This window comes from Triticum aestivum, chromosome 4B (genome assembly GCF_018294505.1).
Source record: "Triticum aestivum cultivar Chinese Spring chromosome 4B, IWGSC CS RefSeq v2.1, whole genome shotgun sequence".
Classification (NCBI taxonomy): domain Eukaryota; kingdom Viridiplantae; phylum Streptophyta; class Magnoliopsida; order Poales; family Poaceae; genus Triticum; species Triticum aestivum.
In genome coordinates, this window is record NC_057804.1 from 595,347,658 (window position 1) to 595,371,560 (window position 23,903).

Consider the following 23,903-nt stretch of genomic DNA (forward strand, 5'->3'; position numbering starts at 1 on the left):
GAGTTGGAGGAGGAAAAGAATTCATTAAGGCCCCGAATGAACACCCCAGGTACTGCTGCACGGGGGAGATGGATTCCAGCCACAGGTGATCATGCTAAAATCAATGTTGACGCTGCTGTTTTCCGTGGAGTTGGTGCCGCTGCTGTAGTTTGCAGGACGAACGACGGACATTACCTGGGGTCCTCGGTGCTTGTGACTAGAGGTCTGGTTGATCCACCTACTTTGGAAGCTATGACATGCAGAGAGGGACTATCGTTAGCGGAAGATCTGGGGCTCCAGAAAATCGTTATTGCGTCTGACTGTCAAGAGGTGGTGAAACACATCAACGAGAAGTCAGGTGGGAGTTACGGTGCAGTTGTAAAAGAGATTATTTCATGGCAATCTTCTTTTATTTCTTGCTGTTTTAAGTTTGAATTTAGAGCCTCGAATTTCGAGCCTCATAAACTAGCTAGGCATGCTGTAAAGTTAGATCATGGCCGCTACATTTGGTTGGGGCAATCACATGATACTGCTGTAATACAGGTAGCAATACCAATTTCTGAATAAAGCCTAGTTTTGTTGCTCAAAAAAAGAGTAGCATCGCACATGAAACAGAAAATAGATAGAGACATTAACGAATCATGATGGATGGACGTATCGTTTGTTGGCTGCTGGGGGGGGGGGGGTGACGTTGTTGATGATGATGTTGGCAACAACGATGGAGACGACAATGAGTAACACCGCCTTACTTGGACGGAAATTGACCCGTGATAACGAACTTGAGCAGTCGCTCGGATCGCTTCCCAAAAACCTAATTTTTTTTCCTCTTTCCAGTGCAAGATCGCAAGGACGGATGGTTTTGGAGACTTGCTCTCCCGCACACCGGTGCATGGCGGTGTTCGGGATGGAGTACACTGCAGCGGCGCAAGTTGCGAGATGAGGCAAAATCCTAGGTGTTTTTGATGTGTCTTTGACTGTGGCCGGCAGCAGTATATATAATAGAACCAAAGACGGTATCATGTCGCAAACACGATCTCAAACCGACTTGGATTCAAATTTGTATAGTTACCAGACAAGAAATAATGAACTTTTTTGCCAAGACATTAAAAATGAAACGACAAAAGGAAGGTTTTTTTGTGGGGGAATGACAAGAGGAAGTTGCATCCATGTAAGGCAAAAGACCGGATTTCGGCAGACCATTCAAATGCATGTGGCTTGCGCCCCGGCCCGGACCAAAGCCCAACCTGACCAGGCGAGGCAAGCGAGCACGTGTGGTCACCTATTTCTTTCCTCCACACACCACTTAGAGTGGTGGAGAAAACCCACTATATAAAAAGGATTCACACCTCCTCAACTTCTTTGGCGAGACTAAACTTTAGAGCCATCACTTGCTATTTTACACATGGGCCACTTTGAGATTTCAAAAATTGTTAATGGGACAAGCCCATTTATTTCTAACACGCGAACCGAAAGAATCTGTTCACCTCTCGCGCTTCCTAAATGGGCCGGGCCAGTGCAAAGGAGCGTTGGCTTGCTAGCGCAAGTCCTGTTGGTTTTTTTGACCCCTAAAAAAGTCCTGTTGGTTTTTCTTATCTTTTATCTTATGAAACATCCATTGCAATTTTTAAAAAACTACTCATTCAACTTTTTGAAAATGCTCATATCATTCAGAAAAATATTAGTGACACTTGAAAATCTTCACACGTCTCAAAAATATGTTTTTGACATTTTACAAAATGTTCATCCAATGTAAAAAAATGGTTGCATAAATTTAGAAAAATGCTTGTGAGATTTACAAAAACAATCATGCATTTAAAAAATATGATAATGACATTTTTTTAAACAATTATACAATGTAAAAACATGTCCACATATTTTTTTAAATGGTTTTGAACTATTAAAAATGTTCGTGCAATTTTTAAAAAATATTACACACTCCGCCATATTAATTGTTGCCGATTTAGTAGAACGTGCACTAAATCAGCGATGGCGGCAGCACAATCTAAATGTTCGTGTGATTTTTTTATGGCTATTTGTTGTACAACCTGCCAAATGTTGCTGGTGTCATGTATAGTTGGATGACTTTAGTTCCGTAATTTTTTTGTAATAGAAAGGTAGGCGACTCGCTTGGCATTGCACGATAATACATATTGAAAGGGCATTTGCAGCTAAAGTTACCTTCCGATGAAATTATTGATATTTATTTTTATCTTTTAGCCACGGTAGACAAATTTAGACTAACACAAACCTAGCTGCGTCGTTACAGCCTCGGAGCAGAGAACCATCACGGGTGTGTTTGGTTGCATTCTCATCTCAGCACCTCTCTTCATGCATACTCCTTGTGTATTTGTGTTAAATTAGTGTGGACTCATGCACCCTTCATACACTCTATCAAACACCCAAAAATGGGTCGAGAAAGGAACTTTTGCTCTCATGCATCCTTCATACACCCTACCAAACACACCCTACATCGTCGCACCGAACGTGTTTTTTCCATCGACTAGCCTGACCCTCATGTACCCTAACACTGGCTGGGCCACTGAGCTTTGCCATCTGGACAAAAGCAGGCTGTTGTCATGGCAAACATGCGCAATTCCCGTTTAAGAAAGCAGAGGAGGTGATGTTTCAAAAGAAGAACAAGACATCGATGATAACAACACGTGGCAAATGAGTCGACATCTCTCGACAAGACTGCAAACGTTTGTTGCAGTTAGGTCGCCCCCTTTTGGAACGCACCAATTACGTACTCTACTTCTTAACTTGGATTTATGTCCAACAAACTGAACAACTAGTAGCATTCCCTGCAGAATTAATATGCGAGTTCCAAGCAGGGAAAGTGCTTCGTGGCCAAGGAAGAAAAAGTTACAAGAGAAGAACAGAAACTTTGAAGTAGTATTTGCATGGATGGCCCGTCAACACACGGGACTCCATCCGCAGCTGGCTTTGGAAACGTCCAAAGTCGCCTCCTCCCCTTCTCCGTTCAAAGCAAACCTTCTTCTTCTTCTTCCGTCCCCTTTCCACTGGTTTCACGCGTCCAAACCCGATCGAGCACGCGCCTCCACGACTCGATCCAAATCACTCCAGGGAGCATCCAACTCGGAGCAGAAGAGATCGCCCGACTAGCTAGCTCCGGGCCAAGCAAGCAAGCTAGCCATGGCGCCGGTGGTGTCGGCGCTGGCCAAGTACAAGCTGGTGTTCCTCGGCGACCAGGCGGTGGGCAAGACCGCCATCATCACCCGCTTCATGTACGACAAGTTCGACGCCACCTACCAGGTCTCTTCCTCTTCGGTTAATTTGCAAAGCTCCCGATCGATTGATCGCCCCAACCTCGTACGATTGGCAAATGAATTCTGACCGTCTGCTGTGGCTCTGTGTGCAGGCGACCATCGGGATCGATTTCCTCTCCAAGACCATGTACCTCGAGGACCGCACGGTTCGCCTGCAGCTATGGTATGCAATACTAGTTTCCTTTTGGTAGCCTCCTTTAGGCGTTGTTTGGATAGCAAGTACTAGTAATGGATTTATAGAAAACAAATTTTTAGCGGGTTTTTTACAAAATCTGTTTTGCTTACTTTTTTTTTTACGAAGAATCAGTTTGTAGAAAAAGTTATTTGGATTTGGAAAGTGTAAGACAGCTCTATGCAGTTCCTTGTTTGGTCGAAGTCGTCTTTTTCAAAAATCTAGATAATTTTATAATAGTACTACTTTTGTTCCTAAATATAAGACGCTTTTGCAATTCAATTGAAGTGCAAAAGCATCTTATATTTAGGTTTGAAGTGCAAAATCGTCTTATATTTAGGAACAAAGGGTGTAGTTCTTAACTGTTTCTTTTAGAGAAACCTGAACCGCAAGTCCTGAAATTATGCCTGGCACATTGCGAAAACAACACATACGAGATACCAGTAATATTTTTCCCTTTTCCTGAGGACTTGAGATGCCGGAAACATGCTTGCACATGTCAAATGTGAAAATCTCCAAGGGTGACATAGTTGTTTGTAACTGTGAAAATGTGCAGGGACACGGCTGGGCAGGAGAGGTTCCGGAGCCTGATTCCAAGCTACATCAGAGACTCTTCGGTCGCGGTCATCGTCTACGACGTAACAGGCAAGTTACCTGTTTCTACAAAATACTCGCCAGCAGAATATGTAGCTAATTTGCACTGCACTAGAAAGTAGTTTTCCAATCTGAAATTTATTTTTGAAACTGTTTGCTACTGACGCATGAAATCTGAGCAGACATATAGATGAATCAGTTTGAACTATTTCAGTTGAGGGTACTTAGTTACAGTGACATATTCAACCACGGAGCTGCATCTGATGATATGAAGAAAGCACACCAACATGTATCACCCTCGTACACTGACAGCCTCATACCACCATTGTTTTCTGCAGACACGCAATCGTTTCTGCATACATCGAAGTGGATCGACGAAGTGAACACGGCGAGAGGCAAAGATGTGCTGATCGTGCTCGTCGGAAACAAAACAGACCTCGTTGACCAGAGGTACGTACACTATACATACATATCCCTGAATCTCTGTGGAGAAAGCCACATCGCACCAACCTTGGCGATTCATTTTCTTCCGTTTGTTCACCTGAATGAATGTTGCCGCCTCCAGGCAAGTGCCCACGGACGAAGGGGAAGCCAAGGCCAAGGAGCATGGCGCCTTGTTCATGGAGACCAGCGCGAAGGCCGGCTTCAACATCAAGGTTCTCTCAGCTTCTTTTATATCTAATGTAGAAGAATTCATTTTCACTAGGCAATCTGCAGCTCCACATTTCTCAAGCAAAACATCTGACCGCGGAACCTGGAACCCTGACTGCAGGCGCTGTTCCGCACGATCGCCACGTCCCTGCCTGGGATGGACGCTCTCCCGTCGGCCAAGCAGGAGGACATGGTGGACATCAATCTCAGGCCTGCCTCCGGGCCAGCAGGCTCAGGCGCGCCTGGGCAGCAGGAGCAGAAAGCAGGAGGATGCTCTTGCTGAGTTTTGTGTTCTTTTATTAGAGGAGAGATTTGTGCATCCCTTGCAGGATTGCAGTGGTACATCGCAGGGCTGCTGCAAGAATGTAATTTTGACCAAAACAGATTGCGGACAGAAATGCAAAAATTGCTAGGCGTGGCAAGAAACAAAAAATTCGCCGTTGCCGGGGATCGAACCCGGGTCACCCGCGTGACAGGCGGGAATACTTACCACTATACTACAACGACTTGGTGACGATTGGCGGAATGCTGCTTACTAATCGGGGAAGATGCTTAGTTACTCGTGTGCCTTCGGTGCTGCCATGTTTCTGCCTTGCACAATTCACCTCCATTGTGTGAGCTAGATGAATGGATGATCCGATGATGTACTCTTCTTTTCACAGAACTACAAGAGAGAAAACGCCAGCCTGATCCTAGATTTATTCAGCTTTAGTCTAGGATTAACAGCCTGATTAACTGCAAAAGCAAAAATTCAGTGACGTACTATTATGTCCAAGTATGGCAGCATGATTCACGAGCGTAGATTCATGTCGTCCGTTCTGGACGGTGAGTCGGTGAGGCATTTGATGAGTGACTTTTGACTTTTGATTTACCAAGGCGACCGCTAATCAAGCAGGGTGACATAATCAGAAGTGGGTGCATTTGATGAGTGACTTTTGACTTATAATGCACTTGCAATTTGCAAATGGTATGCGCAAAAAGTATGACTACATATGAGCACAGAACAATAGTCGCTCATGATCGGCCCCTCTCTTCACCAAGACTATCAACCCTACCCAGTGAGGCTCTCAATAAATAGTTTAGATTGAACGAACAATAATACTTTTCTTTCAATCATAGAACACTAACCAGACACGTACTTCTTATGAAAACCCCAACGTTTATTCCAATCAAAGAACACTAACCATATACTTCTCAAAGAAAACCCAAACTCGTAAACCATAAAATGATTTCCGTAGTAGTAACAGACAGCGAGCAAAGTGAGAGCAATTAATCATGAAAACATGGCAAATTGCTTCATTCCCCAATAACCTCCGCGATCAGACTCATGTCTGCACAAACTAGAGCCACTTTGCCCTTTTTTGCTGCCATCGTGATAAATACCATCCAGTCCAGGAAAAACGATAAGTTTCCTGACTTTCTTATTGACTTTTGGGGGGGAATGAAGCAGGTAAATATCGCCACAAGCATCGTATCTCTCGCATTACTCACGCCTTATACCAAGAATCTTAGCACTGTACTCCCAGGCAACAATCGCTGCCGCATTGGCAGGGAATGCTCTTGCTAGTGTTGGCCCAAGACCAGAATAACATCCAGCCAGACCAGCTCTCCTATAGACCTGCAGCATTTCAGGCATGGCTGCCATGATCAAGCAAAGGCAATATACCTAATGAAAACACAAGATTGTGAACCATCGCAGGGCATGTACCATGTTTAAGACCCGAAATGGATTTCGGCTCGACTGAGGGTTATGATCTGTCTGAATAATCGTTTTGGCAACATCCAGTGGCAGGGTAGCTGTCCAGAACTGCAGAGTGAAATACTAGTCAAATTGAAGAAAAACGTATCTTACAATAAACTTAAAAGATTATGATATACTTACAGCCATCCCACTAAGGCCGCCACTCATGATTCCTATCCCGATATCTTTTGCCACAACTAAGCCACTGTTGCTAGAAAATTGCGGAGAATCTATATAGTTGTGCATCCAATATCGGCTGTACTCATAAGTGCAGAAGAAGACAGCATTGCCAATTGCCTCTCTGTACAATGTTGCTAAACCACCACGAAATATACCCCTAACCTGTAACATAATAACAGATCCTTAGACTAGACAAAACGTAGAAGAACTTGCAGAAGGCCATTAAGCTCACCCCTTCACGCTGCAGTGTTTTCACAGCACAATCTAGAGGGCTGGAGTACCGGGTCGCATACATCACATCCTTCCCTTGAACTTGCATTCTGCACTGGAGATTTCTTGAGATTACATCATCGAATGTCACCTGAATCATGCCTCCTGTGTACTCGCTAACAACTGTAAAAAAGAGAGATTGATGCAGGACTGACCTTGGTCAGCTCAGTCGGAGCAAGGATGCAGCTGATCAGGGCTCCACTGCAGGCAGCAGAAGGAATAATTACCTGTAGCCGCGGCTTACAATCCTCAGACTTTCCCTAAATTAAAATGAACAGGCTAATTTAATAACTAAGATAAGGCCTTGACGGAAGCATTTGCATTCCAACTGCAATTGGTATACCAAAGGAAAAAAATACCTGTAGTAATTGTTTTGCTTGTGCATATGTGCCAAAAAAAAGGGAGCTTTCAAGTGCTATACCAATAAATGAAGATGATGCGCCTTTATACAACCCTCTTATCTGTCATGGAAAATAATCATGCAATGAACTTCCAGTAATATGTTGATAAAACTGTATCCTATCAAAAATGGATGGACTAATCTATTGCAGTTTTCCGTTTAATACCTGTAGGTTCTAAAATTTTGATTTGCGACTGTTGGTGAAACTGATTTGCAACTGGATCTTGGATTGGGCTATTTTGCAGATAAAGGAACCAGAGGCAAAAATGCTGACGTTGGGGGCAAAGCTAATAGAATAGGTGGCAAGTGAAGTGTACCGCGCGGCTCAAGGATGGAGATCGGGCATCCCAAGACTAGATGGATGAAGCTGTTGTTTGAAGATAGCTCTTCTCCTACCTTCTTTCGCGTAGCGGGTTCTACTATGTCTGCAGTCTTTTAAAAAACTTATTTAGGTTTCGCCTCTCGTGGCCAAGTCTGTAATATATATTTGCAGTTAGATGTCACCCCCCCCCCCCTACCCCCCTTCGGGATGTGGTGGTTTGGTTTCTATTCTTGTTTCGAACTGGATGATGTTTAGCTGAACAACTTTGGTTTCTATAAATGAAATCGGAGGGGAAACCCTCTTTTGCTCAAAAAAATACCTGTAGGTTCTAAAATTGTGCCTAGCATTAACTCCAGAGAAAAATGGTAATTTGATCCGTTAACAAGATGAATGATGACGGCTCATCCTTTAAGAAATTGTTCTAACTAGTAGAAAGATGCAATGAAAATGCTGTCATAAGATAGTTGATTTGTTTGTAATTTCCTTAGCTTCATAAACTAGTTATGTATTAGAGGACTATATTAAATGAGTCTCCATAAAATCATACTTTCAATTGATAATAGTCAGATGAATACACAATGCAGTCCAGGCAATTTTCCTAGCATGAACTGTTAACTGAAAAAAGTTGCCAGTTTCATTTTGTTCTCTAGGTCTAAGGAACAGAACATGTATATGTAGGACTAGAAAAACACCAGGTGCTTTTTATAAAAGAAACACACTCAATTAATTGAGTAATACTGAGTATAAACTAAATCTAAAGTGAGACATACAAAAGAAGGGGCTTACTCCTTCCTCAACCAGTATCCTACTAGTGCAGTGGAATGCATTCTTGTAGACCTTTCCATGAGCCGTGGTGTTGTGAGCTTGCAATTTGACCTATTGATGAACAAAGTTATCTTGAATTCACATGGGGGGAAATATAAAGAAAATGGTTAACATATATTCCATCTAGGGATGCAGGGCGGCGTCACGCATAAGCCGGCCAAAGTGGGAAGTTAGTTCAAACTGAACCGCATCACTAAAAATTTGCTATAACTAAGATGAACCTGTTTTGACTACGGAGCGGGGCGGATCGGGCGCCGCCCTGCATCCCTAGTTCCATCCAGACTGCAGAGTTTTGCTTAGTATATGCACAGGAAAACAAAATTATATTCTGGGCATTCTCATACACTGGCATAAACAAGTACTTTTGCGGAGTATCCTAATTACAACAAAAGAAATGCAATTAGTTTCCCAGTTTGCCAGTATCACCTCGCATACCATTGGCAGCCAGACCTGTATGTAATCATAAAGTGACACAAACACCTGGAACATGGACCTTAGGGCAACCATGATTTCTGTAGGGAGCAATGCCTTGTTTGGAAACTACAAATGTAACATTGCTTAGTATGCCTCAAAAATCTCCAACGCCATCATTAGAAAAACACACTACTGCATGACGGTATGAGTTAATGAACAACTGGTCAGGACCCCAAAGAGTTTAATTGTGAAGCAGAAAATCCTAGAATTAAGTCAAGACAATGAGACAATAAGATCCTACGCATATGATCATTTTTGGATGAAATGTTTTATTAGGTAGCACCTGTGCAAACATCCAAAAAAAAATCCAAACTCAAAGAAGATAAAAAGCTTGGCATGTCCTGAATCAATGCAGTAATGCATGCCTGGTCGAATTAAAAGACGGCAAGTACAGCCAGCTGAATTTGGAACTGAACACGACTGATACGAATGCCAGATATTTCTAAGCACACTCAAAAGCCGGTAATATCAACCAAACTACCTACAGGTATTTCTCCATACTTCATCATCAGAACGATCATAACAGACAGATAAAGGGAATGATGAGAAAGTATTCTCAAGCAAGTAATACCAAACATTGCACTTGCAATCTTGTAGCAGCAACTAGTAACAACAGCAATCATAATCTACCTGTCAATACCCCCTCTCATTTAAATTCTTAGCCACAGCAATTTTAGGCCCGTTTGAGGAGCTTTACTTGGGGCTCGATTTGGCTTATGAACCAATAAGCTCGAATTCCTCAAGTTCTTCGTCACTGGTTGTTTACCTATGTAATGGGGTCCAATTCTGGTCTTAGAAGTTGTGTCGGTGTCCAACTTCACTTGTGTTTCCGTTTATCATTACAAAGGTTTATCATTACAAAGCCTTTTCCCTAACAGGCATTTGATCGAACAGCAACACTGCAGGCATAGCGTAGCATACAAAAACAAAACCAAAGCACTGGAGCACAGCAGATCAAATTACCCGGCGAGCGAGGCGCACCAATCAGCAAGAGATAGATGGAAAAGGAATCGGGGGAAAGAGGAAAGAGAATTACCTTCACGGTGTCGAAAGGGTGGCCGACGACTACCTGGGCGACGCCTGCAGCCGATCCAACGATGTATTCCTTGGCGGCGTCGCCTAAGCCATCCATCCCAGAGGAAGCACCGCGGGCGGTCGTGCGGCGCTGAATAGGAAAACGTCGAAGCGGGGAGCAACGGAGGTTTCCGGCCGCACGCCGGCGCCGGCGCTCGAGGGGAAAAGAAAAGCGCCGAGCCGCCGAGCAACTTGGGCAGTGTTTTTTCGTTTCTGTTTGAGCAGGCGTCCGGTGAGAGAGCAGAGAGAAAGGGAATGTCGATGGGCTATCGGGGGCGGATGTTATGGCCCACTTCAGACTAGTCTGGGACGAATGAAACAACGGGTAGGATTAGATTTTTGGGCTTCTCGAGCGGTTTTATACGTCAAAAACAACCACTGCCTGTTACTAAAAAAAACACTGCCTTAAAAAAAATGCAAAGTCCCATAAACCTTGTTCTAAAACAAAAGGTCCTACGAAGCCGCCATCTAGCATCCTCACCTCCCCCTCCATCCCACCATCTCCCATGCCGCCTACATTCTCGACATGAATCAGTGTCGCCACCAAGTTAGATGATTGCCTTATGACGGTTCTTTCAATCCGGCTTGATCATGTAGTGTCGTCCTTCTTACCTAGTTCTTTTCTAATGAAATTAGGGAACTTTATTAAAAAAAAGAGCAAGGTTAAAATCAGTAGCCAATAGGCATACTATGGCACTACGGGCATCTTGTAACCACAAGTCGATTAGGTTATCCACTCGCAACATATTAGCTAACAAATCTACAACATTGTTTTGTGAATGGTTAATACTCCATCCGTTCCAAAATAGATGACCCAGCTTTGTACTAACTTTGTACAAAGCTGGGTCATCTATTTTGGGACGGAGGGAGTATTAGACAATAAAGTTCCCGGTATCCTTTCAGAAGTTCATTCGCCTCGTTGACAACATGGCTCATGCATGATCTATCCAGCCTTGCTTCTGTACATGCAACAATTACCTTTTTGTTATTTGAATGAATATGACTAACTGATGTGTACAGTTTACATCTGTTTGTTCATGCTTTTATACCATACCACAACAATTTCTTGTTTGTTACTGCGGTTTGTGTTGCGATATGTTCTAAATGTATCTATTTTTGCTTAGCTTTTGCCTTCTAGACTTGCCATAAGTGAATGAAAACTAACAAGACCGGTGATTTTTTTCGAGCAAAATCACAATACGGCACTCCCTCCGTCCAAAAATTCTTGTCGGAGGAATCGATGTATCTAGATGCAATTTAGTTCTAGATACATCCATTTTCATTCATTTCTCCGACAAGTATTTCCGGACAGAGGGAGTATTTGCTATTGTGCAGGTATAAAATTTCAGAGGGAAAACAACACAAAAATATATTCGTAAAACATCAAAGGAGAATATTGCCTGCCAGAGCTAGGCCCCTAGGGACGTCTAGAGGGGCCGCACGGCTAGGTCATGTACTCTGGGTGTACAAAGTAGAACCAGTTGCATCATTAAAAAAGAACCACTTTACATGTTGGCTACTTTACAACAAGCATTTTGTTCCCTGTATATCAACCCCCTCCCCCCAATCATTTGCCCATTGTTCAAATCACCATCACCATTAGCCATTAGCAACAAATGCGTTAGATCCTACCTTACTTGCATAGGGGAGTGGATGTACGAGCTAGCCACCTATCCTCAAGTCCTCATAGATGTGAATCTGAATTCTTATTCTTTCAAAAACAAAAACAAAAATCATTGTAGGGGCATCCCCTGCCACACTTCTTTCAAATAAATGTTAGACTAGATATATGTGGGTATAATATATATTAAATTGACCATAAAGGTCATGCCATCAACACAATGTTGGGTGTATAGAATGGTATCTTGATAATAGACGGAGGATGTTGCTGGTTCGGAAAGAAAAAGAAACATCATGCACTCTCTTGTTGTAACGTGATCATGTGTATGTGAACTGATCATAGGTAAGATGGTTAGGTTTCTCCCGGTCAAAATTGTTCACTCGAATTCAATTATGAGATTTGGCAAATGTGCTTGTATTTTTTTAAAGATATGTTCTGACTTTCCCACGGTATTCTTGGTATAGTGTGCACGTCGACTACGAGGTGTCCGTGGTGATTTTGTCAATCTCAAAATCTGCAGGACTAGGTGCTCCATTTTTCTAGATGTATTTCAGATTGTCTGACGCTATTCTTTTAGTATTATGATGTCACAAATAAATGTGCCCATCAATTAGGAAATGCATGTGAAAACTTTATCAATCTCAAAGATCTATCTACTCGGTCTTTTTATTGGCACGGTAAAACATGTCTCATTCATATAATAAAGGACAAGTTACAAGCCACGTAACAAAACTGGAAAGTGCTCATAATGGTAGGGAGTACGTCCACATACGTATGTCCCTTCGGGGACATCCAATAAAATTGGAACGAGACAGAGAAGATTAGCATGACCCTGCGCAAGGATGACACGCACAAAAAAAAACATACGTAAAAATATGTATTGGTACTGTATTTCAAAAGAATATGATCTTATATTTTTCAGGTATGCCACCAACTTAGAGTCATGGATAGTCTTCTTTTTTTAGTCTAAGTAACTTGAACGTCAGTTTTCAACAAATTACGCTGTTATGCTTCGCTGCGTTTTCTGCAGGACGATTGAGTCGTGTCATTAGGAGCCGAAGTTGTGACATTAAAGAACCTCAAATGGGAACCGAATGAAACTACAGAAAGGACTCCGTGGCCCAATGGATAAGGCGCTGGTCTACGAAACCAGAGATTCTGGGTTCGATCCCCAGCGGAGTCGTTTTTGTCCTCTCTTGTTTATTTTTCGTTTTTCTTTTGCACATTCTTATATTTTTGTTTTCAGAGTCACATTCTTATATCTCTATAAAATAAAAAAAACCTACCGAGCGTGCTTCGAAGCTCCTCCGAGAAACCTTTTGTTCTACCCACTGCATCGCCGAGTCTCTCTCCCATAGCAGCTAGCCTTGCGAAGCACTGGTTTGATGGTTTCGAGAATTACTTCTCCCGTTCTCCGGTCCACAGTCCACGCCGGCTTGCCGGTGCCGAGAGAGGAACATGGATGTGACTCATCAGCACCTGTCAACGACCGGCGTCGTCAACTAGCACTCCGGATGACCAGGGAGTAGACGAGGGCAGGGCAGGCAGCCAATGGCGCGGCGACAGGACCGCCGGGGCCTTCCGCTGCTTTCACGTACAGACACCGGCGGCGTGACAAACCCCGCGGGCCATCGCCTGCCGCACCCGCGCACGCATGTTCGCCGGACTGTTATTCGGAGCTGCCGTTTCACACGTACACATCCTTTTCACACCGGTCGTCTTTCCTTCCGCATCTCTGAAGCTGTCGTTTTCCCCTTGCTATGCTTTGCTCTACCCTAGCGGTAGTACCGCGACCACAGCGGTAGTACCGCCGAAGCTCCCCAGCGGTAGTACTGCTTGGGACTTTTGGCCGTAGTACCGCTGTGCGTGTGGGCTACTTCCGCCTCGATTCTCGAACGAAGTTTTTCGTGTCGGGTTTTGCGGCACTAAGGGAGGTAGTAGGAGCGGTAGTACCGCCCTAAGCGGTAGTACCGCTCTTGCCGAGCGGTAGTACCGCCCTGGGGCCAGGGCCCTGGGCAGCGCGGCAGTACCGCTGGGTCGAAGCGGTAGTACCGCCCGGAGCGGTAGTACCGTTTTTCCCTAGCGGTAGTACCGCCCTGGGGTCAGGGCCCCGGGCAGCGCGGCAGTACCGCTGGGTCGAGCGGTAGTACCGCCCTTCCCTAGCGGTAGTACCGCTCTGTGCGGGGCTGGTGAGTGGGGTAACGGTTGGTCCACAGTCCACGCCGGCTTGCCGGTGCGAGAGAGGAACATGGATGTGACTCATCAGCACCTGTCAACGACCGGCGTCGTCAACTAGCACTCCGGATGACCAGGGAGTAGACGAGGGCAGGGCAGGCAGCCAATGGCGCGGCGACAGGACCGCCGGTGTCTGTACGTGAAAGCAGCGGAAGGCCCCGGCGGTCCTGTCGCCGCGCCATTGGCTGCCTGCCCTGCCCTCGTCTACTCCCTGGTCATCCGGAGTGCTAGTTGACGACGCCGGTCGTTGACAGGTGCTGATGAGTCACATCCATGTTCCTCTCTCGGCACCGGCAAGCCGGCGTGGACTGTGGACCAACCGTTACCCCACTCACCAGCCCCGCACAGAGCGGTACTACCGCTAGGGAAGGGCGGTACTACCGCTCGACCCAGCGGTACTGCCGCGCTGCCCGGGGCCCTGACCCCAGGGCGGTACTACCGCTAGGGAAAAACGGTACTACCGCTCCGGGCGGTACTACCGCTTCGACCCAGCGGTACTGCCGCGCTGCCCAGGGCCCTGGCCCCAGGGCGGTACTACCGCTCGGCAAGAGCGGTACTACCGCTTAGGGCGGTACTACCGCTCCTACTACCTCCCTTAGTGCCGCAAAACCCGACACGAAAAACTTCGTTCGAGAATCGAGGCGGAAGTAGCCCACACGCACAGCGGTACTACGGCCAAAAGTCCCAAGCAGTACTACCGCTGGGGAGCTTCGGCGGTACTACCGCTGTGGTCGCGGTACTACCGCTAGGGTAGAGCAAAGCATAGCAAGGGGAAAACGACAGCTTCAGAGATGCGGAAGGAAAGACGACCGGTGTGAAAAGGATGTGTACGTGTGAAACGGCAGCTCCGAATAACAGTCCGGCGAACATGCGTGCGCGGGTGCGGCAGGCGATGGCCCGCGGGGTTTGTCACGCCGCCGGTGTCTGTACGTGAAAGCAGCGGAAGGCCCCGGCGGTCCTGTCGCCGCGCCATTGGCTGCCTGCCCTGCCCTCGTCTACTCCCTGGTCATCCGGAGTGCTAGTTGACGACGCCGGTCGTTGACAGGTGCTGATGAGTCACATCCATGTTCCTCTCTCGGCACCGGCAAGCCGGCGTGGACTGTGGACCGGAGAACGGGAGAAGTAATTCTCGAAACCATCAAACCAGTGCTTCGCAAGGCTAGCTGCTATGGGAGAGAGACTCGGCGATGCAGTGGGTAGAACAAAAGGTTTCTCGGAGGAGCTTCGAAGCACGCTCGGTAGGTTTTTTTTATTTTATAGAGATATAAGAATGTGACTCTGAAAACAAAAATATAAGAATGTGCAAAAGAAAAACGAAAAATAAACAAGAGAGGACAAAAACGACTCCGCTGGGGATCGAACCCAGAATCTCTGGTTTCGTAGACCAGCGCCTTATCCATTGGGCCACGGAGTCCGGCGTGACAAACCCCGCGGGCCATCGCCTGCCGCACCCGCGCACGCATGTTCGCCGGACTGTTATTCGGAGCTGCCGTTTCACACGTACACATCCTTTTCACACCGGTCGTCTTTCCTTCCGCATCTCTGAAGCTGTCGTTTTCCCCTTGCTATGCTTTGCTCTACCCTAGCGGTAGTACCGCGACCACAGCGGTAGTACCGCCGAAGCTCCCCAGCGGTAGTACTGCTTGGGACTTTTGGCCGTAGTACCGCTGTGCGTGTGGGCTACTTCCGCCTCGATTCTCGAACGAAGTTTTTCGTGTCGGGTTTTGCGGCACTAAGGGAGGTAGTAGGAGCGGTAGTACCGCCCTAAGCGGTAGTACCGCTCTTGCCGAGCGGTAGTACCGCCCTGGGGCCAGGGCCCTGGGCAGCGCGGCAGTACCGCTGGGTCGAAGCGGTAGTACCGCCCGGAGCGGTAGTACCGTTTTTCCCTAGCGGTAGTACCGCCCTGGGGTCAGGGCCCCGGGCAGCGCGGCAGTACCGCTGGGTCGAGCGGTAGTACCGCCCTTCCCTAGCGGTAGTACCGCTCTGTGCGGGGCTGGTGAGTGGGGTAACGGTTGGTTTGTTCCTCCCACTATATAAAGGGGTCTTCTTCCCCAAAGTTGACCTACCTCTTTCCCCCAAAGCTCCATTGTTGCTCCAAGCTCCATTTTCGCCCGATCTCTCTCCCTAGCCAATCAAACTTGTTGATTTGCTCGGGATTGGTTGAGAAGGCCCAGATCTACACTTTCACCAAGAGAAATTTGATTCCCCCCACTTATCCCTAGCGGATCTTGTTACTCTTGGGTGTTGAGCACCCTAGACGGTTGAGGTCACCTCGAAGCCATACTCCATTGTGGTGAAGCTTTGTGGTGTTGTTGGGAGCCTCCAAGTGTTGTGGAGATAGCCCCAATCTTGTTTGTAAAGGTCCGGTTGTCGCCTTCAAGGGCTCCAATAGTGGAATCACGACATCTCGCATTGTGTGAGGGCGTGAGGAGATTACGGTGGCCCTAGTGGCTTCTTGGGGAGCATTGTGACTCCACACCGCTCTAACGAAGACGTACTTCCCCTTAAAAGGAAGGAAATTCGGTAACACATCCTCGTCTCCACCGGCTCCACTCTTGGTTATCTTGTCCCTTTACTTTTGCAAGCTTACTTGAGTTATATCCATTGCTTGCTTGTGTGCTTATTGTCTTTGCATCATATAGGTTGTCCACGTAGTTGCACATCTAGACAACCTATTTCATTGCAAGTTTTAATTTGTTAAAGAAAAGTCTAAAAATTGTTAGTTGCCTATTCACCCCCCTCTAGTCAACCATATCGATCCTTTCAATTGGTATCAGAGCCTCGTCTCTTTATTAAGGACTTTGCCGTCCGAAGAGTATGGTTGACACCCACGACGGTGCGGAGGAGCACTCCGGTGTGAATCCCATCTCGTCCACGGCCGAAGGGGGAGCCTCGGTCTCTCATGAGGAATTCAATGTGGCTTTAGACACATTGAAAACCTCCATGACGGCTGAGGTTAAAAGCATGTTTTCTGATTTCTTAGACGGACTTAAACTATCTACCTCGCCGATGAAAGTGGGTGATCCCACTAACAAGGTGACGGATGCTACCTCCGACAAGGGGGAAGCTAACAGTGAAAAGAGTCTGTCTACTAGTGGTAGAAATGGCACCGGCATTTTTGCCAATGTGGAACCACCAGTGTATAGAGGACCGATCCCCTCTACTCATTTGAATCATGCCGGCCCTCCTCCTAAATATGTGAAAAATGAAGATTTTGATGCTTGGCTCTATCGCTTCAAGCGTCACTTAAAACATGTGAACACTAACCTTTGGAGAATTATTGAAGAAGGTTTATATCCTCATGATCCAAGCAACTTCACCCCTCGAGAAGAAGTGGACAATCAATTCAATGAAATTGCTCTCTTCATCATCCAAGATGCAATCCTTCCCGAAGATCTCCCTCATCTTCGACCTCATGCCATGGCTAAAGAAGCATGGAAATGTGTCGAGCGTCTCTATCGAGGAAGTGCTAGCATTCAATGCTCCAACTATGAAGTGGTGCAAGATGAAGCTGATGAGTTTGCAATGAAAGAGGATGAAGAACCTCGTGAGCTCTTTCGAAGAGTGACCAAACTCGCGGTCGCACTTCGAGATCATGGGAGCAAGGACACGGATGACAACTGGATCAAGCGCAAGTTCCTCAAGGCCATGATGTCCTACAACAAGGCCATGTCCTCCGTCATTCGCCAAAGACCGGACTTCCACTCCATGACCTCTGGTGAAGTGTTGGATGAGTTTGTTGCAATGAGCATCTTGGACAAGACCGCCGACAATGCGGTGCTCCGTTCCCAAAGGGCAAAGAAGCCCAATCTTGCCTTGAAGGCCAAGGTTAGTGTGGAAGAAGAAGAAGAAGAGGAAGATGAGGAGAGCAACCCCGAGGACACGAAGTATGATTATCATGAGCACATGGCTCTTGCCTCAAGACAGTTTTGGAGTAAGAAGAATACAAGACCCAACTTCAACAAGAACAACTCGAGTGGCCTCAAGGGGAAGCAACGAGTTAGAACCTGTTTCAACTGTGGCAATGTTAGCCATTTCGTTGCGGATTGTCCCTACGAGAAGCGGGAAGACAATGGTGGCAAGTTCATCCGAAAAGACAAAGCCAAGTCCTTCCCAAACAAGAACAACTTCACCAAGAAGACTCCGTCTCGCGGGTTGGTGGTTTAAGAAGAATACCGTGAGGATGACGATGATGATGAAGATGGTGAAACAATGGCATGGCATCCGTTGCCATTGTCACAACTCCCCGGGTGTCTCTCTTCGATGCACCTAACGAGAACATCACCGCCAAGTGCCTCATGGCTAAGGCCACCAACAAGGTAACCTCCAACATCAAAACCACCATTATTCCTAACCCTCCTTCAATGGATGACTTTGATAATGGTAAGGGGTCTAATGAGGAGATCAATGAATTTGAGTCCTTCATGAGTAAGCTCAAGGGAAAATCCAAGAAGCACTTTGTTGCTCTCTTGGAACAACTTGGTGAAGCCAATGACATGATCGAGGCTCACGAAGAAACCATCTCTAAGATGGAAAGTCATAGTCGTGACTATGCCGATGAGATATCGGATCTCTCTAATGCTCTTGAGGAAGAGCGTTTTGGCTCTTGAGGAGTCACACAACGATGGTCATGCTAAACTAAAGAAAGATCTTGATCATGCTCTTGTGGTGTCTCGTGTTCTAGCTTTCAAGAAGGCTAAACTTGGGGTTGATCATGTCAGACTCACGGAGGAGTTTGATGTACTTGACAAGGCCCACAAGGTCTTGAAAGGTGCTCATGCTACCCTCAAGGAGTCTCATGCTCAACTCCAAGTTAAGCTAACCAAGGAAAAGGCCACATTTCCTCACATGGTCTTAATTGATAATGCAAATGCTACTAACCCTTGTTGTGAGCATGTGCATCTTGTGGAGGAGAATGCCAAGTTGAAGGAACAACTCGAGAAAGGTCTTGTGTCATGCATACAAGGCGAGAAGAACCTAAATGACCTTTTGAGCAATCAAAAGGAAGTTGTGGGCAAGGAGGGAGTTGGGTTCTCACCCAAGTCCAAGAACAAGAAGAAGAACAAGGAGAAGAAGAGCAAGACCGATCGACCTCCTCCGCTCACGCAAACCTTTGTGAGGGAGGGAGAAGGTGCTCCTAAGGAGAATAAGAACAATGGGAAGAGTGGTGATGCCAAAGGGCGCAAAGCCATCTCTCCCAACAAAGCCGACGACTTTAACCCATCTTATGTGTTGTGTCGTGCTAGTGATGGGCATGTTTATGCTAAATTTGTTGGTTCTCCTTATGAGTACATTGAATGGTCTATTTGGGTTCCTAAGACCCTTGTTACTAACATCAAAGGACCCATTACTCAATGGGTACCTAAAACCAAGCATTGATCTTTTGTAGGTGTTTGCTTCCGGTGGGGGATCATGGTTGCTCGATAGTGGAGCAACAAATCATATGACCGGGAGCAAGGACTTGGTGGTGGACGTGCACACGATCTCGTCTATGCCCACCAATGTCGAATGGGGTGATGCCTCACATTCTAAGGTATTGGGTCTTGGCAAGGTTGTCATTTCTCATGATCTAACGATCGAGAAAGTCATGCTTGTTGAGTCCCTTGCGTTCAATTTACTTTCCGTTCGTCAACTCGCACTCATGGGCTTTGCCACCTTCTTTGATATTGATACTGTGGCCCTCTTGTGGAGCAAGACTCTTAAAGTAGCCTTTGTTGGGCATGTCGAGAACGGTCTCTATGTGATTAACTTTTCGGAGCAACCCACTAAGACCGCGACATGCCTAATGGCTAAAGTTGATGTGGGATGGCTTTGGCATCGCCGTTTAGCCCACGTCAATATAAGATCTTTGCAAAGTCTTCTCAAGGGGGACCATGTTCATGGACTAACAAATGTTAGTTTTGCCAAAGATCTTGTTTGCAGTGCTTGCATCGAAGGAAAGCTTCATGAGACGGCTCACCCTCCCACGACAATCATCTACTCGAAGAGACCCTTGGAGCTCCTGCACATGGACCTCTTCGGGCCTCCATCCTTTGACAGTTTGGGGGTAGAAAGTATTGCTTGGTGATTGTGGATGATTTTTCAAGATACACTTGGGTATACTTCTTCAAGAGGAAGAGTGAGACTCAACAAACCGTCATCGACTTTGCAAATGAAGCTCAACGTCAAAATGCAAAGATTCTGACAATAAGAAGTGACAACGGCACCGAGTTCAAGAACTACACCTTGGATGAGTTTCTTAGTGATGAAGGGATCAAGCATCAATATTCTGCACCATATATCCCTCAACAAAATGGTGTTGCGGAGAGGAAGAACCGGACGTTGATGGATGCGGCAAGGACCATGATGGCGGAGTTCAAGTCTCCATACAACTTTTGGGCCGAAGCCATCAACACAGCTTGTCATGCATCCAATCGGCTCTATCTCCGCAAAGGCTTGAACAAGACTCCGTATGAGATACTCACCGGGAACAAGCCCAATCTCAAGTACTTCCGGGTGTTCGGGTGTAAGTGTTTCATTCTCAAGAAAGGTGTTCGTTTGTCTAAATTCGAGGCTAGAGCTCATGAGGGCATATTTGTTGGTTATGCTACAAACTCTCATGCTTACCGTGTTCTCAACAAGTCCAACGGACTCATTGAGGAGACGTGTAACATACAGTTTGATGAAAATAATGGCTCCCAAGTGGAGCAAAGTGGTACTTGTGATGTAGGTGATGAAATTCCTCCCCAAGCCATAAGAAGAATGGGTATTGGTCATATCCTACCCATTGAGGAACCCCTTGTGGCCGAAGGAGAAGGACAATGCTCCACCTCGGTGGAGCCTTCACCTTCTCAAGACCCACACGCTTCCGAAGAACAAAGTGAAGGCCCTCAACCTAGGGAACAAGACCAAGGGCAAGATCAATTACAAGATGGTGGTGAATCTCCACATGATGCCCAAGGTCAAGTTCTTCCCCTCGAGCAAGTTCAAGATCATGAGCAAGCTCAAGATCAAGAACAAGCTCATGACGACGCTCAAGATGATCAAGTGAACCCTCCTCCTTCGACATCCGAGGAGGAATTGGAGCGTCGTGCCGCGAAGATTGCTTCCAAACTCACCACCAAAGGTCATCTCATGGAGAATGTGGTTGGAAGCCTAAGAAAGGGGGTAAGCACTCATAGACAATTAGCAAACTATTGTGAACATCACGCGTTTGTCTCTTGTGTTGAACCCCATAAGGTCTATGAGGCGCTCGAAGACTCGGATTGGCTCAATGCCATGCATGAAGAACTCAACAACTTCGAGTACAACAAGGTGTGGAGATTGGTTCCAAGGCCTTCCGGGAACCATAACATCATTGTAACCAAGTGGATCTTCAAGAACAAGCAAGATGCTCATGGGAACATCATTCGCAACAAGGCAAGATTGGTAGCACAAGGCTACTCCCAAGTCGAGGGTATCGACTATGGTGAAACCTTTGCTCCCGTTGCTCGCCTTGAATCCATTCGTTTGTTGATTGCTTATGCTTCCCATCACAACTTTAAGTTGCAACAAATGGATGTTAAAAGTGCTTTTCTTAATGGTCCTATTAATGAGTTGGTCTATGTCAAGCAACCCCCCGGGTTCGAGGATCCCTTCTTCCCGGATCATGTGTATCAACTTGATAAGGCGCTCTATGGCCTTAAACAAGCCCCACGTGCGTGGTATGACCACCTTACCGAGTTGTTACAAGATCGTGGATTTGAAGTGGGGCTAATCGATCCCACTCTTTTTACTAAGAAGGTCAAAGGGGAGTTGTTTGTATGCCAACTATATGTTGATGACATTATCTTTGGTTCCCCTAACAAAGCTTTCAATGAAGAATTTGCCGCTCTCATGACCTCTAAGTTCAAGATGTCTTCGATGGGAGAGTTGAAGTTCTTCCTTGGTTTTGATATCAAACAAAGAAGAGAAGGTACCTTCATCAACCAAGCCAAATACACTCAAGACATGCTCAAGAGATTCAAGTTAAGTGATGTCAAGCCGGCCTCTACTCCAATGCCCACCAAGTGCCAACTTGACATTGATCCGAATGGTAAAGTGGTGGATCAAAAGGTATATCGCTCCATGATTGGCTCCTTGCTTTACCTGTGCATCTAGACCAGATATCATGTTGAGTGTGGGGATGTGTGCACGGTTTCAAGCTGCACCAAAGGAAAGTCACTATGTGGCGGTCAAGCGAATCTTTCGATATTTGGCTCATACCCCAAACTTTGGCTAATGGTACCTAAGAGGGGCAAACTTCAAGCTTGAAGGATTTACAGATTCCGGTTGGGCGGGAACAAAGTGGATAGGAAGTCCACTTCCGGAGGGTGCCGGTTTCTTGGGTGCTCTTTGGTGAGTTGGTCTTCCAAAAAGCAAAGTTGTGTATCTCTCTCATCCACCGAAGCTGAATATGTGGCGGCCGGTAGTTGTTGTGCACAACTCCTATGGATGAGGCAAACTTTAAAGGAATACGGTGTCATTTGTGACAAAGTGCCTCTTTGGTGTGACAACAGAAGTGCTATCAAGATTTCTCTCAACCCGGTGCAACACTTCAAGACGAAGCACATTGAGATTCGGTATCATTTCATCCGGGATCACATTAGGCGAGGAGAGATCGAGCTCAAGTATGTCAACACTCATGATAACCTTGCAGATATTTTCACGAAGCCCTTGGATGAAGCAAGATTTCGCGAGTTAAGGCATGAGCTAAATATCATTGATTCGAGCAATGTGACTTGAACCCTTGCACACCCCACCCCACTCAACTTGGTATCTAGCTTAGATGTAGGCATGGACATAGGGGGAGTGTTGTTCTCTCAATGAACTTTCCCTCCCCCCATTATGCATAAAACGATCAATTCTTTCACAATAGCCATTTCTGATGGTACTTGTGCTTCTAGACTGTTTGGATTAGTGTTTGGTTGGAGTATTTTTGAATTTGGTAGGACGGTAGTACCGGATCTGACCACGATAGTAGGAAACTGCTGTTTCCCCGCCTCGAGCAGTACTACCGCTCTCCCAGAGCGGTACTACCGCTCTCTCCAGAGCGGTACTACCGCTAGGAGCGGTACTACCGCTCAAGGGTCACGGTACTACCGCCTTCTACCAGGTTCCATCATACTCCTACCTCTCAGTGATCCTCTTTGTTCGTGCTTGTGGCTTACGCTCGTTCTTTCTGGTTGTTTGCGTGTTTGTGTGTGTGGTTCCAGGTGATGAGGTTCCTGAGCATCAGGCTCGTCATGTCAACCCCGGTCGTGCCTCGTCCAAGCGCTACCGCACCACTGAGCCCACCGAGCCTGCCGGAGGATGTTCTAGTGCTCCACCTCCTCCTCAACTGCAGAAGAAGCCTGGGGTCAAGCCAAAGTCAAGCAAAACCGTGCCAGAAATGCCGCCCAAGGAGTTCTGGGCAAGGCGCCGCCGCAACCCGTATGAGGTCGACCAAGATCCCACTTTGGTCAACCGTCCGTTTTGGAACAGGTTCTAGTTTGCCATCTACTTTTATGTTCTCAAAGCCAAGAAGAATCTCTATGTCAACGTGCACTCCATCGACACCGAGCATATGGAGAACGATCCTGACTACTTTGGTGAAGCTCTTCAGATGTGCACTCAGCTGAACATTCTCGGGATCATGCAATTCAACAAGGACTATGATGCTGATATCGTGGCCCAATTCTATGCCACGGTTCACCTTGGGATCGATGAGGACAGGACTCTGACTTGGATGACAAATGGCAAGTTGCTGTCAGTCAAGTGGAAAGCTTTCATGCAGTTGATTGGGGTGGAAGATCTAGGTCTTGAGTCTTCTGTCGGCTTTCGCCCCCACCGTCGTGCCAATGCCACTCACAAGCAAGCTCTGTGGCCCTACTGCACTTTGAGGATCAACCCTGAGACGAAGAAGGAGACCTATGAGTTGCCTGCCTATCTGGATATTCTTCACTGTATCTTCAGAGAGACTCTTTTCCCTCGCATCGGGAATCTGGACCAGGTTCACTCTTATCTCGTGGACATGCTTCTCTTTTGTCAGTGGGAGAAGGTGCAGAGCACCGGAGAGTCCTTGGATATCTCTCATGTTATG

General features: G+C 46.4%; 2 protein-coding genes and 4 non-coding genes across 6 annotated transcripts; 3 read left to right on the plus strand and 3 right to left on the minus strand.

Moving 5' to 3' along the window:
* Positions 1-2,820: 2,820 nt before the first annotated feature.
* LOC123093464 (ras-related protein RABH1b) lies at positions 2,821-5,128 on the plus strand. Its single transcript, XM_044515441.1, has 6 exons — positions 2,821-3,252; positions 3,359-3,429; positions 3,995-4,083; positions 4,371-4,482; positions 4,598-4,688; positions 4,805-5,128. Exons 1-6 carry the CDS (start codon positions 3,133-3,135, stop codon positions 4,964-4,966), a joined length of 645 nt encoding a protein of 214 aa, XP_044371376.1. The 5' UTR covers positions 2,821-3,132; the 3' UTR covers positions 4,967-5,128.
* On the minus strand, positions 5,119-5,190 carry TRNAD-GUC (transfer RNA aspartic acid (anticodon GUC)). The gene has a single exon. It is a non-coding gene; the product is annotated as a tRNA-Asp (tRNA).
* A 611-nt stretch (positions 5,191-5,801) lies between these two features.
* On the minus strand, positions 5,802-10,229 carry LOC123093463 (mitochondrial arginine transporter BAC1). The gene is made up of 8 exons (XM_044515440.1): positions 9,932-10,229; positions 8,383-8,472; positions 7,234-7,335; positions 7,030-7,134; positions 6,837-6,929; positions 6,566-6,766; positions 6,392-6,490; positions 5,802-6,301 (listed from the first exon to the last, which is right to left on the minus strand). Exons 1-8 carry the CDS (start codon positions 10,025-10,027, stop codon positions 6,167-6,169), a joined length of 921 nt encoding a protein of 306 aa, XP_044371375.1. The 5' UTR covers positions 10,028-10,229; the 3' UTR covers positions 5,802-6,166.
* Positions 10,230-12,366: 2,137 nt separating this feature from the next.
* Positions 12,367-12,467, plus strand: LOC123095235 (U6 spliceosomal RNA). The gene has a single exon (XR_006446140.1). It is a non-coding gene; the product is annotated as a U6 spliceosomal RNA (small nuclear RNA).
* Positions 12,468-12,700: 233 nt separating this feature from the next.
* TRNAR-ACG (transfer RNA arginine (anticodon ACG)) lies at positions 12,701-12,773 on the plus strand. The gene has a single exon. It is a non-coding gene; the product is annotated as a tRNA-Arg (tRNA).
* Positions 12,774-15,166: 2,393 nt separating this feature from the next.
* On the minus strand, positions 15,167-15,239 carry TRNAR-ACG (transfer RNA arginine (anticodon ACG)). Its single transcript has one exon. It is a non-coding gene; the product is annotated as a tRNA-Arg (tRNA).
* Between the last annotated feature and the right edge of the window lie 8,664 nt (positions 15,240-23,903).

Excerpts from the sequence above, each read along its gene's own strand:
- LOC123093464 (XM_044515441.1), top strand. The coding sequence starts at position 3,133 with ATGGCGCCGGTGGTGTCGGCGCTGGCCAAGTACAAGCTGGTGTTCCTC. Across the intron at positions 3,253-3,358 it reads AGTTCGACGCCACCTACCAG|GCGACCATCGGGATCGATTT; the intron begins GTCTCTTCCTCT and ends CTCTGTGTGCAG. Across the intron at positions 4,689-4,804 it reads AGGCCGGCTTCAACATCAAG|GCGCTGTTCCGCACGATCGC; the intron begins GTTCTCTCAGCT and ends CCCTGACTGCAG.
- LOC123093463 (XM_044515440.1), bottom strand. The coding sequence starts at position 10,027 with ATGGATGGCTTAGGCGACGCCGCCAAGGAATACATCGTTGGATCGGCT. Across the intron at positions 7,135-7,233 it reads AAGCAAAACAATTACTACAG|GGAAAGTCTGAGGATTGTAA; the intron begins GTATTTTTTTCC and ends ATTTTAATTTAG. Across the intron at positions 6,302-6,391 it reads CATTTCGGGTCTTAAACATG|GTCTATAGGAGAGCTGGTCT; the intron begins GTACATGCCCTG and ends GAAATGCTGCAG.